This window comes from Chelmon rostratus, chromosome 10 (assembly GCF_017976325.1).
Source record: "Chelmon rostratus isolate fCheRos1 chromosome 10, fCheRos1.pri, whole genome shotgun sequence".
NCBI classification, from domain to species: Eukaryota; Metazoa; Chordata; class Actinopteri; order Chaetodontiformes; family Chaetodontidae; genus Chelmon; species Chelmon rostratus.
In genome coordinates, this window is record NC_055667.1 from 12,762,059 (window position 1) to 12,774,197 (window position 12,139).

The following is a 12,139-nucleotide window of genomic DNA, read 5'->3' on the forward strand; positions in this document are numbered from 1 at the left end:
AGTTTAGGTTCAAGGCTGTTTTTATAACATGTCACTGAGTGCAGTTTGAGACGAAACTAATGTGCTAACAGCTGTGTTAATGACGAGATGTAGAATGTGAGCTCTGTTTGTCTGAAACTACACTCATCTGTCAAAAGCGCCACATCTTCTTTAAAAAAAAAGCAGTGACTTGATCCATGACATCACCTTGTGTGTAGAGTTTTATGAATTTTGTCTTGAATATGCAGCATTAATATAAAGTGAACACTGTAAACCCATAATTTGATATTGACATTTTTTAAAATGTGATTTTGTGGCTCATTAATAATACAAAATACATCTTTAGGGACAGAATCTGTGGTTTTTGAAATACAGGCTGACTTCAAGTGTCTTTTTTTTTTACTATAAAATTAATTCCTTGCCTGTACACTGACGATGATTGATTAGATATTTCTTCTTCAAAGAACTTATACCGAGTCAGAAGAAACAGATGATTTACTGTTGTGGTCACTTTTTTCAGTGACGCAAAGTTCACTTGTCCTTGGCTTCCCTCCAGTGCTGATTTTACTTTCACCCTTTGCACCTTGAATAGTTTTCTGTTTTCCCAGCTCAGCTGTAACAGACATGCTTTCTCTGTCACTGCGGCAAACCTTACGGGTGAGTACATTTGTTTCACAATCTGTTTATTTTAGAGCTTTTTTTAAGTGTATGTACGAACGCAATTGTATCTGCATTAGTAGATATCTCCCCTTGCTGCAGAGTCTTTATAACTAAATTACTTTTTAGTGCAAACTAGGTCATCTTATCACCTCAGGTTACCTCAACCTAGATATGAAATGTCTGGTCAGAAGACTTACATTGTTGTATTTTCAATTTGTCGTCCGGTTGCATAAGTGTCTCTGTGTTTGTATGATAACCGTGATTATCACAGGTTGTCAAAAGAGAAAAGGGTGCCACTGTTTGTCCCAGAATATTTTGTTGTTGTTGAAGGAACGTTGACTGTACACACTGCACTTTATGCAAGACTTAATATACTCAAGGCTTAGAAAACATAATGAATACAAAAGATGAAAGGAGACTTGCTTAGCCATATATTTATGCTTGAACAGTAATCTGTCTATAAGGCCAAAGTAACACATAGTTACGTAACTATCATGCAGCTACAAGCTGCCTTCAACAAACAAGACCCTGATAAAGAAGTCACTGCGTGTGTGGCCAGCCCTCGTTATACTTTTCATGTCCAAGGTTTTCCATAACCGCTCCACTGAATAACACGTTTGCTTTTTCACTGCCTTTCATTTAATGGATTGTTTAGAACATCAAACGACACATTATTCTAACCCCCTTGTTTCCAATCCCCCGGTGTAAAGTATTATAATTTTGAGTGATGAAAGTGTTTTTGCACAGGCTCAGTCTTACTGGGGTTTTCAAAAGACACCAAAGGAGCAATCTTGGACAACAACAACAAAAAACCCCCTCCGAGAAACTTTTTTACTCTGAACACACAGTGTGTAGCACAATAGAGAGTTGCATCAAATCCTGTGACTTGGTATTTGTCTTCTCCTTAAGGTTTTATTAACTACACTGAGTTATTAAATAGAACAGTACGTTGTGAGAAACAAAGCACCATTTCTACAGGGTCTCCCCAAACAGGATTTGCATATTTTCTTACATTTAAATTCTAGTGACAGTGAGAACTGTTGTTGTGCACATTTAGTTGTTGACTGAAATGACGTGTTCATCCACGACCCCATGCAGCCCCTCCTCCTCAGGGCTTCGGGATGTTTGGGCCGAGAGGGGCAGGCCAGGGCGGAGCTGTGCAGGCGAGGCCTCAGCAGCGCCGGCGGGTGGACGGGACAGGAGAGTCTGGCCGAGGACGACCCAGAGATGTGGAGCCTCCTGCAGCAGGAGAAGGACAGGCAGTGTCGGGGACTGGAGCTCATCGCATCAGAGGTGTGGTCTGATTCACATCCACTCATTGCTTCCAATGTTTGTTGCATTTATCATGAACACTGATGATAATACTGAACTACTACTACTAATACTGAGCTTACTACTCTCTTAGTAAGCATGGATTTTTTGCAGATTAAAATAATGAGGACATAACTTTTTATTATAGAAGTTTCATAAAAGTCCCTGAACACAGCTCACTGAAGCATTGACCTAGGAAAAATATGTGTATGTACTTGCACACATACTAATACCTGGCTTTAAATGCCTGTCTGAAAAGATTTACTATGGTAACACATTGAATAGTAACTATAAAGTTCCTATATACTCACTAGTATGAACCAGTTGCTCCTATTTTCCTGTCAGTAGTTCTTTACCTTTCCATCAGTTGATCACATTAAAGAACAAGTTTAGAAAGTGAAATTAGATTCTTTCCAACTTTTTCTTGTGTAATCTTTATTGTGATTGCCATTCAGATGCAGGTTGTGTGTAACTGTGTTGGCCAATAACCACAAGTCTGAGATCAGAGGTGACTGTTTAAATGTTTGTTCAGTATCTGGCGTTACACATAGAGTCTGTGTGGGAAAGTCCTCTGTTTTGACAAATAAAATCTTGGAGGGATTGCTGTGCTGCATTTGCCAAAGCCAAAACCTTTTATTTAGCATATGATCTTTTTTTCTCACTCTGTTGTATGTGCTTGTTGCGTTCAGATTATTGGTAGATGAGGTTGTGCCATTATATAATTTCAGCCAAAAAGAACAAGTGGCAGTTTGACAGCCCCACAGACTAACACAGACAATTCACAGCTGAAGAATATATTTATAAATGTGAAAATCATCTGTGCAATATGTGCAGTTATCACAGCGTGTGCAAACGAATAGTAAATGGTGAACCTGCAAGGTGTAGTGAATCACTTGCATGGAGTTCAGTGCGCTGTGCATCACCTGAGGTGAAAAGTAAGATGTTGCTAATTATCCTCTGTGCTTTCCAGTAGACAGAGGTGTATAAGGATTGCGGTATGTGAGACAGGAAGCAGGACAAACAGCTTAAACTGCAGAGGAGCCTCCTTCAGCAGTGTAACCGCAAGTCACCAGAGTTGCAGTTTCCAGAATTTCTTCAGAGAGTTCACTGAGATTTCTTTTGCATTTTCCCCCTCGCAAGTCACTGATTTCATCTAAGTGGAAGCTGTGGGAAAAGAAGGGAGCTTTCATTCTTTTATTCTCCAGCAATTATGTATCCACAGCACTATCAGTCACAATGACATCTGAAAGATTTTCATCTTCTTGTGCATGTGCTGTCAGTCGCCGCTGCAGGCTGACTCCCAATGGAGAGCCCCTGTTTTTTTCTTCAGGAATGCAGTCAAATGATCCCATTAGGTTCCCTTGCTGATATCTGCCGTTGATCTCCACATTTTATGTTGAGACAGAAGAGGTGGGGCGATCGCTCATGTGTGTGTGTGTTTATGTGTGTGTGTGTTGAGAAAGTGTTTTGATATGTCATGGAGAAAGATTTATGTCACATAGGGGACCGGTTTTAACTCCCACTGGAATGATTGAGGGATCCCTGAACAGTGACAGGTTTAGTATAATAACAAGGCAGAGGGGGCGGCTGAGGAGGACAGAGACGGAGAGAGAGGGAGAAGATGAGCAGAAGTGAGAGTGGGAGAATAAAAGAGACTGAGACGTTGAGAAAAATTAATTCACATTCATTTCCTTTTCTACAGCTCCATCTCTCTTCCGACTCTCAAGTGTCTTTGGGAGATTTGACACTGTGTGGAGCCCCACAGGGAGTCCGTATCAGTTAGATTCCTCTATATTCATCCCTTAATTTGACTATAGCGCCTCTAATGCTTTAATATTTTTAGATAGGCTAATTCAATTCATTTTTGAAGCTTCCAGAAAAGACTGTGATGAAGCTTTTGTGATATTTATGCAACAAATTAACAGATTTAAATAGCTTTGATTATCCATCCCTGACTTGGGAACATGTCTTATTGTTTTTATAATTGGTATTTGCAAGAGAATTGCTTATAGTTCAGGTTGCACGGTGTAGCTGGGTCGTGCTGAAAAAGCAGGGGTGTTCAGTCACTCTTCTCCAGGTAAATAAAGGTTATATTTGGAGGGTGACAGTGTTCTGAATATATAAGCATGGTAAAAAATGTACCTTGTGTGGCTCTGGATCTTGACATTGTGCTTGTTTGTCCTGTCAGAACTTCTGCAGCCGTGCAGCTCTCGAGGCCCAGGGCTCCTGTCTGAACAACAAATACTCTGAGGGATACCCAGGGCAAAGGTAACTTCTTGGATAGTACACTTTCCAAAATATATTGTAACAATCATTACAAAACTTTTAAGAGATTTTCAGAAGATAAAGCGCACAAATTTGACAAGTTTATTTTAAAACTGTTAGTAAATTTACAGCCAGACTAGAAAATATGATGAAGTACAACATGATACAACTATCCAATATGATACAATAGGGAAAGATATGGCATAATATGGTGCAATACAAAACAATGTGACATAATACACTACAATACAAAAATTTACGCATATTACTATACAATATGAACTGATACGACAGAATATGATGTGATAGAAAAGGTACGTCATGATTTGATACATTGCAACACTAATGAGTGCATTCAGTAGAGTGCAGATCTCCACCAGGTCTGTCTGTGGGTGTTTGGGTGAAGCAGTTGTTGATCACTTGTGGCTCCTACCGGCTGGTTAGTAGCAGTGAGGGGGCAGCCGTGTACAACAGTGGTATAAAACAGAGCAGTCAATAAAGTAGGTTTTTCAAAAATTGTGAATCACTGCAAAATGATTTGATATGATACAATAAGATATGCTACGATATATGATACAATATAAATTGATCCAATACGATACTTACACATCTTAATTGATGTCTTTTGTCTTTTTCAGGTACTATGGTGGCACAGAGATCGTAGACCAGATTGAGCTGCTCTGTCAGAAGCGAGCGCTCACCACCTTCGGTCTGGACCCAAATCTGTGGGGCATCAACGTCCAGCCGTACTCCGGATCCCCCGCTAACTTTGCAGCCTACACATCAGTACTGCAGCCTCATGACCGCATCATGGGCCTGGATCTGCCTGACGGAGGACAGTGAGTGAACGTGTTCGAGCCAGAGTTACTCAGATGTAGATGTAGCGGGTTCTTTATTTTATTGATCTGTATAGCAACAAACAATGGGACAACTGTTTGCCAAAATTTGATAGAAACACACACTAAATGAAACAAAACTCAAATAATATAATATTCTGTATAAAGCTACATGTTATGTTATGTTACATTATCTGACAGTCATTACATTAGGAGCTGCTACAGTTTTGTTAAATGTGCCATGCAACGTTTTCAGATTGTGCCTGTGTGGTTTTGACATTTTTCGGCACGAAACTGGATGTTGTTATGGGACTTAATGTCAAGAGGAATTAAAGTAAATGACAACATGTTAGTCACACAGTCTGGAGTTGTCACATTATACCACCTCTTTGAAATGCATATATTTTTTAAATACATCCACAGAGGTGTGGGAGAGGTGAACAATAACTTTTCCACACTGATGCCCCAGTAACACACCTGAGTCATACTACTGCTGCAGCTGATCGTTAGCTGTAAGATGAACGCAGAGCTGCAACTTATGTATGCTGGGCATTATATAAAATGTGTATGATGCTGGCTGGGAGCTGGTCGGTGTACAGCATGAAGAGAGTGGTTGGATTTTTATATAAATGGTAGGTATTTCAGATATTTTGTGTATACAGTTTCACAGAGATACTTCTTATACCATACAAGAATAAGTTCACAATGTTTTATTTTCCACCACATTTCAGCCTTACCCACGGCTACATGACAGACACCAAGAGAATCTCAGCCACCTCCATCTACTTTGAATCGATGCCTTACAAGCTGGACGTGAGTGGTGTGGCTGACTTAATAAAGCTTCGAGACGAAATCGAATTCAGTAAATCTGCTCGAGCTGTGAAAACAAAATGACAAGGTATTCACTTTTTGCTCATGCGTGACTCTTCCCTCTATCCCTGCCCTCCTGTACCACCTCAGCCCAAAACAGGTCTGATAGATTACGAGCAGCTGGAGAAGACGGCCCGACTCTTCAGACCCAGACTCATCATAGCAGGAACCAGCGCCTACGCTCGCCTCATCGACTACTCTCGTATGAAGAAGGTGCCTCTTATGTTAGGAATTATTTCTGCTATGTTAGTTTGTGAAATAGTAGTGGTATATTGTTGAAAAAACTTTTGATTTATTAAGTTCTTAGGATGAATAGCAAAAGGGCAATAAAGGGTCAGGAAAAACAAACAAGAAAAACACGTTAAAAAATGAAATTACAATCTGGAAAGACTGAAAATATTTTTTGTCACTTCTGTGTGTATTGCAGCTGTGTGTGGAGATTAACGCCTACCTGCTGGCAGACATGGCTCATATCAGTGGCCTGGTGGCAGCAGGAGCTGTTCCTTCTCCTTTTGAGCACGCTGACCTGGTCACCACCACTACCCATAAGTCCCTGCGTGGAGCAAGGTGAAGCCCTGGGTGTTGTGTGTAAATGATGTTTGTAATTTATCACAGAATAAGTGTTAATGGTTGTTAGTTCAAGGTGTTGAAATAACTGAAAATAACCGCAAAGTACCAATTGTAAGTGAGGTGACATGAAGACGTGCAGTGATTCTGGGCAACACAGAGACTCAAGTGCAGAGAAACACACAGGACGTGAGGTAGGCTCAAAAAGGGAAAGTCTTTACTGAAGAAACAGGCGGTCAGACACAGGAGGCCAGTCTGAACAAGGCAAACAAAATCCAGGCAGGGAGTCAGCAAAAATCCAAATTAAAAAACATCGGAGCAAACACAAGGAAGAAGGCTGGGAAGGGATGAACTCACAGGCAGAGGAACAGAGGAATCAGGGAAGCATGTATACAGGGTTGGCCGATGGGAAGACCGGGGGCAGGTGAGTAATTGGGAACAGGTGAGGATAATGAAGGAGGTGGGAAACAGACAGGGCAGGAACTCAAACAACAGGAGATGTTACTTTCAAAATAAAACAGGAAATACTATATGCACAGATTAGCAGGCTGTTACGGCCGTATGGTTTCATATTGTACAATACAATTCACATAACAAACCATGCAGGATTATTGTCAGGCGATTAAGTTAAAAACAATACTTCAGGCTGTGTGTATTTCACTTTCTCTCTCCACTCTACAGGGCCGGTATGATCTTCTACAGGAAAGGTGTGCGGTCTCTGGACAAGAAAGGTCGGGAGGTGACCTATGACCTCCAGGACAGGGTGAACTTTGCCGTGTTCCCATCACTTCAAGGAGGACCTCACAACCACGCCATTGGTGGAGTGGCTGTGGCCCTAAAACAGGTTCAGATATGAACGTTGATTATCAGTATTCATCAATCGCCTGCAAAAACAAATAAGAGAAAAAACATTTGAGAAAACACTCTACAGAGCATTTTGAACAGCAGCTTAATTTCAGTAGCTCACGTATGAAGTCCTTCTTGTCATATGGAGCATCCTGATGTGGTCCTTCTCTTCACAAAGCATCATTCCTGTCTCTGCAGGCCTCTTCTCCCATGTTCAAACAGTACATCGCTCAAGTGATGCTGAATGCCAAATCCATGGCTAACGCTCTGCTGAAGAAAGGCTTCACCCTGGTGTCAGGTACTGAGGGGACTGTACGGTGCTTTTTATAAAGATGCACTTCACACATTTATTTTATTTGTACAAAACATACACAACGTATATGAAGTGTGAGGAATTTTAAAGAAATGAGAAGCTAATAATCATTACCTGTAAGAAGGTTTGAGTGGAGAATGAATTGAAATGGCAACTTACCTCATAGACAGTTCATTTTACCACTAACCAAACAACAACAGTAACTCTGTCTCCTCCTCCTCTCAGGTGGAACAGACAACCACCTGGTCTTGGTCGACCTTCGACCTCGCGGGATGGACGGGGCTCGAGCTCAGAGAGTCCTGGAGCTGGTGTCCATCACTGCCAACAAGAACACATGCCCAGGAGACAAGAGCGCTCTGACTCCAGGAGGACTCAGGCTCGGTACTCAGATTAGTGGCTGTAAAGCTTGTGCAGGACGGGTTGGTCTAATGAGTATTCTCGGTGAAGGGCTGCAGGAGAGGAGGCTGTTTGGGCCGAATCTGTCAACCAGTCAGTCTCCCTACCTGTATGATATCGGGCCCTTTCTTCTCTGTCTGTGTGATGTGTCTCTGGCTGCTTTTGTCTGTCTGTCCATGGGCCTGTCAGTCAGTCCATCAGCATGCATCTCTCAGTCGCGCCGGTCTTAACTTTATTAATAACTTCATCAACGGTGATCGCTCTAATATCGCCGTATCTCTTTTTTTCTTACCTTCCTTTCATCTGCCTTTCTTTCTTACAGGAACTCCGGCTCTGACATCCCGACAGTTCAAGGAGGCAGACTTTGAAAAGGTGGTGGAGTTTATTGATGAAGGGATTCAGATCGCACTGAATGTGAAGAAGAAGACTGGTGAGAGAGGAAGACGTCTCTCTGTTCTGAGTAGACTTCTGATTTATCCAGTGAAAGTGCTGGATCTTTAGCTGTTATATACGCATGGTGACACACTGCTTGTTGAGACGGCTTTCTAATATCTTATGACCCAGCTGAACTAGTGATATATAAGATAACATAGAAAGAGAGACATGTCCATGTGCATCAAAGTGAAAAATGTTTTTTCAGAGTTTTTATTTGAAGGTTAAATGTTTTAAACAGCTACGACTAATCTAATACAAAATCCTCCCTTCAAGAAAGTTACAATGCTCAGTTTTATAGACGCTATAGGGCTGTTGAATTGTATTGCATTATTATAGAGGTGCTCCTGCTGTTTAGCCTACCCCATTGTTAAAATGGGGTGGACAAAATAATAGAAACAGCTGTCAGCTTAACGCAATACAATTCGACAGCTCCGCCAACTACATTCCCCAAAAAGACCTTCATGAAGGGAGGAGTTATTTCAGGGCTGTTGCATTAGACTGCGTTAGTTTTACCTCGTTGCACCTCGTAAACTGACAACTGAATGGCTTGTTATAACATTATTGTGTGCAAAGTTAGGGACTGTACTAAAGTTACGAGCAGGGAGATCATTTTTTCCTGAAATTTCAACATTATTTGGTGACTATGAGAAAATTGTTGCATTTCTATATTTTTGTTGAAACTGAAGTACACCATCTTTAACTCTTCTGTGTAATTTTATTTATTAATGGCCAATGGAATCAATAGTGTTATGTTGCTTCGTTTTTCTCTTTCTCTTGCAATTTTTCTCAAGGTTATGGTCCAAAGAAGTGTATTTAGTAACATTAGTAACACCGGAGAGGGCTCTGCTTTTTTCTTTTTAAGTAAAACAGAATTTTTAGCCAACCCATATCATTTTTGTACAGTCCCTAACTAACTGGTTTTCAAGCACATGTGAGGGACAGATTCACCACATGGATGTTTTGTTTACAGCACTGAGGGACATTTGTCATCAGATTTCTAAAATGAAATTGTTCTTTTAATTCCTCTGTCTCCCTACAGGAAATCTGGCCAGCTTCAATTCATTCCTGCTGGAGGACTCTGAGACGGTGTCGCGCATCGCAGAGCTCCGCCAGCGGGTGGAGCTATTCGCCAGGCCCTTCCCCATGCCCGGCTTCAATGACCACTAATAACACCACATGCTTAAAGGCCCCACCACATCGAGAGCATATCCTTCGTCCTTATAACTCTTCTAATGTAATAATCTGAGTTTTTTTTAAAGCGTGTTGCCATGGAAACAAGCATCGTTTCCCAACACTGTCAGGCTCATGTCAGTTGAAACTCTGTATCAAATTAATGATTACTTTATATCTGCCAAGTAACATGAAAAATAAAAAGTCATATAAATGTCATATTATTGTTATTAAATGTGAGTTAACTTCATTTTAAGTCTCCTGTTTAGCATTCATAAGCACTCTATGAATACATAATAAATGGTTTATAGCAGACCACAGTGTAGTTGTAAGCAGATATAAGTATTTATTCATGTTTTTGTCAACAACAATATTCCTCCTGTGAGGCATCGTTAAGCAGAGGCTGGTGTATAAACACATATAATAAAACATAGTTGTAATATTCTAAAATATGTCTTCATAGGAGAAGCTGTAATTGCCAAGAAATACTGCACATTAATAAATACTTTAAAATGTCCTTCTGTTTCTAACTACATTATAGTGTTACAGTGTTTATTGCCATTTATTCAAGGTACTGCTTAAAAATGCTAAATATGGGGTGAGTGTTACATATGCTCGTTATGAAGTGTACCACAATAATGAGATGATGTTACATTTTCTTAATTTATCACATCAGCTGCTTTCATTAGCAACCCATTTATTACACTTTGACAGCTTCTTACAGAGCTGTGCAAAATTCTGATGCCACTTTGGGAAATTATATTAAAACCTGCTAGATATGGAAAGTGGTTTGCTCTTTGCAGGAAAGTGGTCTAATAATGTTGCACAGTGACATACATTATCTTGCAGTTAACCCTTCAGCGGCTTCTGCACTCGCAGCTCATTTTAGAGGCCTTTTGGAGACTTCGTCCCAGATGCTGGGACCCTCACAGCCCCGTGTTGGGAATGAGAACACACACTCGGTTTGAACTCACAAAATCCCAAACCAAAAAGAGGAAACAGTTAAACTGCACAAGCTATGGTTTTAGCTTTTTTTTATAACCTCCTTCTATACCTTGACTTGGCTTTGTGTTGTAAATGATTTGTGACAAATGTATAAACAGTAGATCTCCTTCATTGCAATAAAAACTCATCCTGAATGTTTACAAGTTCTTTGAGTTTTCTCCGTTATGCAATACCTGCTGCTGTGGAACACATACACGGATGCTTGCAGTCGAAGGAGGGAGGAGACTCTGCAGAGTTTATAAACACTGAAGTGTCTTAAGCTGCTGGCATTTCCTTTCGCTGTCAGCTTCAGAAATAAAGGCTGATCTTCAGATAGTGACAGAGATCTGACAGGAAGAGAGTTGGAGCCAGAGCTTCACACCCTGAAAAAACTTTGGATGAAACAATTTGATATGTTTTCAGTGCGTTTCGGACGCCTGATTTGACTTCTCATCGCCACTGGACAGCTAGTGTTGTTTTCTGTGTGAATGAATAGTTTGATGAGTTCAATTGAAATTAATCTCTTTGCATGAAGACTGATAACCAGACTGTAAACTCGGATGGTTTTATTTCATGTACATGAGAAGATGAGAGCATTATATAACACCAGAGTCCTTCACTGTCCTCACAATTCCTTCAGAACCTGCATTTCTATTTATTCAAAGACTTCCTCTCCCACAGTTTCTCAAATTGCTGCAGTCTTTCTTTCACTAGGGGATGAAATTCTAAACTTGTCATTTTATTTAGATTTACAGTATTTATTTCTTCTTTTAAAGGGAAATATTCCTCTGAAGTCTTTCATAAGGCAGCACTAAACAAGATTTGCACCATGAAGCCCCTGCTGCCTATTGGAGCGCTAAGTATTTATTTTGCTGAAGAGCTGAATGGACTTTTGTTTTATGTCAGACATCTTTGTGTCCTGCTCGGCTTTTCTGTCTGTCTCCCAATTTTCCGGTTGAAGGTTATTGCTTCAGTTTCTGCCAGAGGAATGTGTCCCCTCCGCGGAGACTGTCCCGGCTGTATCACAGGTCAGAGGTCAGGGGAGCTCTCAGCTCTTTCGTCAGAAAACACACACACACACACACACACACACACACACACACGCACACAGCATCACAACACAAATAACCGCTCATCCACTTCATCCCTGTGCCTGTTTCTCATGACCTGACAACTCCTTTGACGCAGTGTGTGTGTGTACATGTGAGTTTTAAGGCTTTTCAATATCCTTTAGGGAAATCATATGATCCCCCTCATGTTCCATCGCTCTGCATCTCTCGCTTTCTCCTTATTGCCCCAACAATCCCTGCGGTGTTTGAAAGGAGGCCGTTTTTTTTATTTTTGATGTGCGCTGTTCTTTCGTCTTCTTCACTCGTTCTTTTTGTTGTATTACTGCGAGGAAATGACATGAATATGGGCTCAGAGCGCAGAGAGCTGAAAGAGAGGTCTGAGGTTTCTTCAGAGGATGAAACACGAGTCTCACCTACACTGAACAAAGCCTGTAAGA

General features: G+C 40.9%; 1 protein-coding gene across 1 annotated transcript; it reads left to right on the forward strand.

Annotated features, from left to right (window-relative positions):
- Positions 1–469: 469 nt before the first annotated feature.
- LOC121612957 (serine hydroxymethyltransferase, mitochondrial-like) lies at positions 470–9,645 on the forward strand. Its single transcript, XM_041946154.1, is given in 14 exon segments — positions 470–495; positions 497–586; positions 588–636; positions 1,738–1,932; positions 4,139–4,218; positions 4,854–5,054; positions 5,783–5,864; positions 6,012–6,134; positions 6,349–6,488; positions 7,170–7,332; positions 7,533–7,632; positions 7,873–8,028; positions 8,366–8,473; positions 9,518–9,645. Coding segments are annotated over 14 exon segments (1,641 nt in total).
- The last annotated feature ends 2,494 nt before the right edge of the window (positions 9,646–12,139 follow it).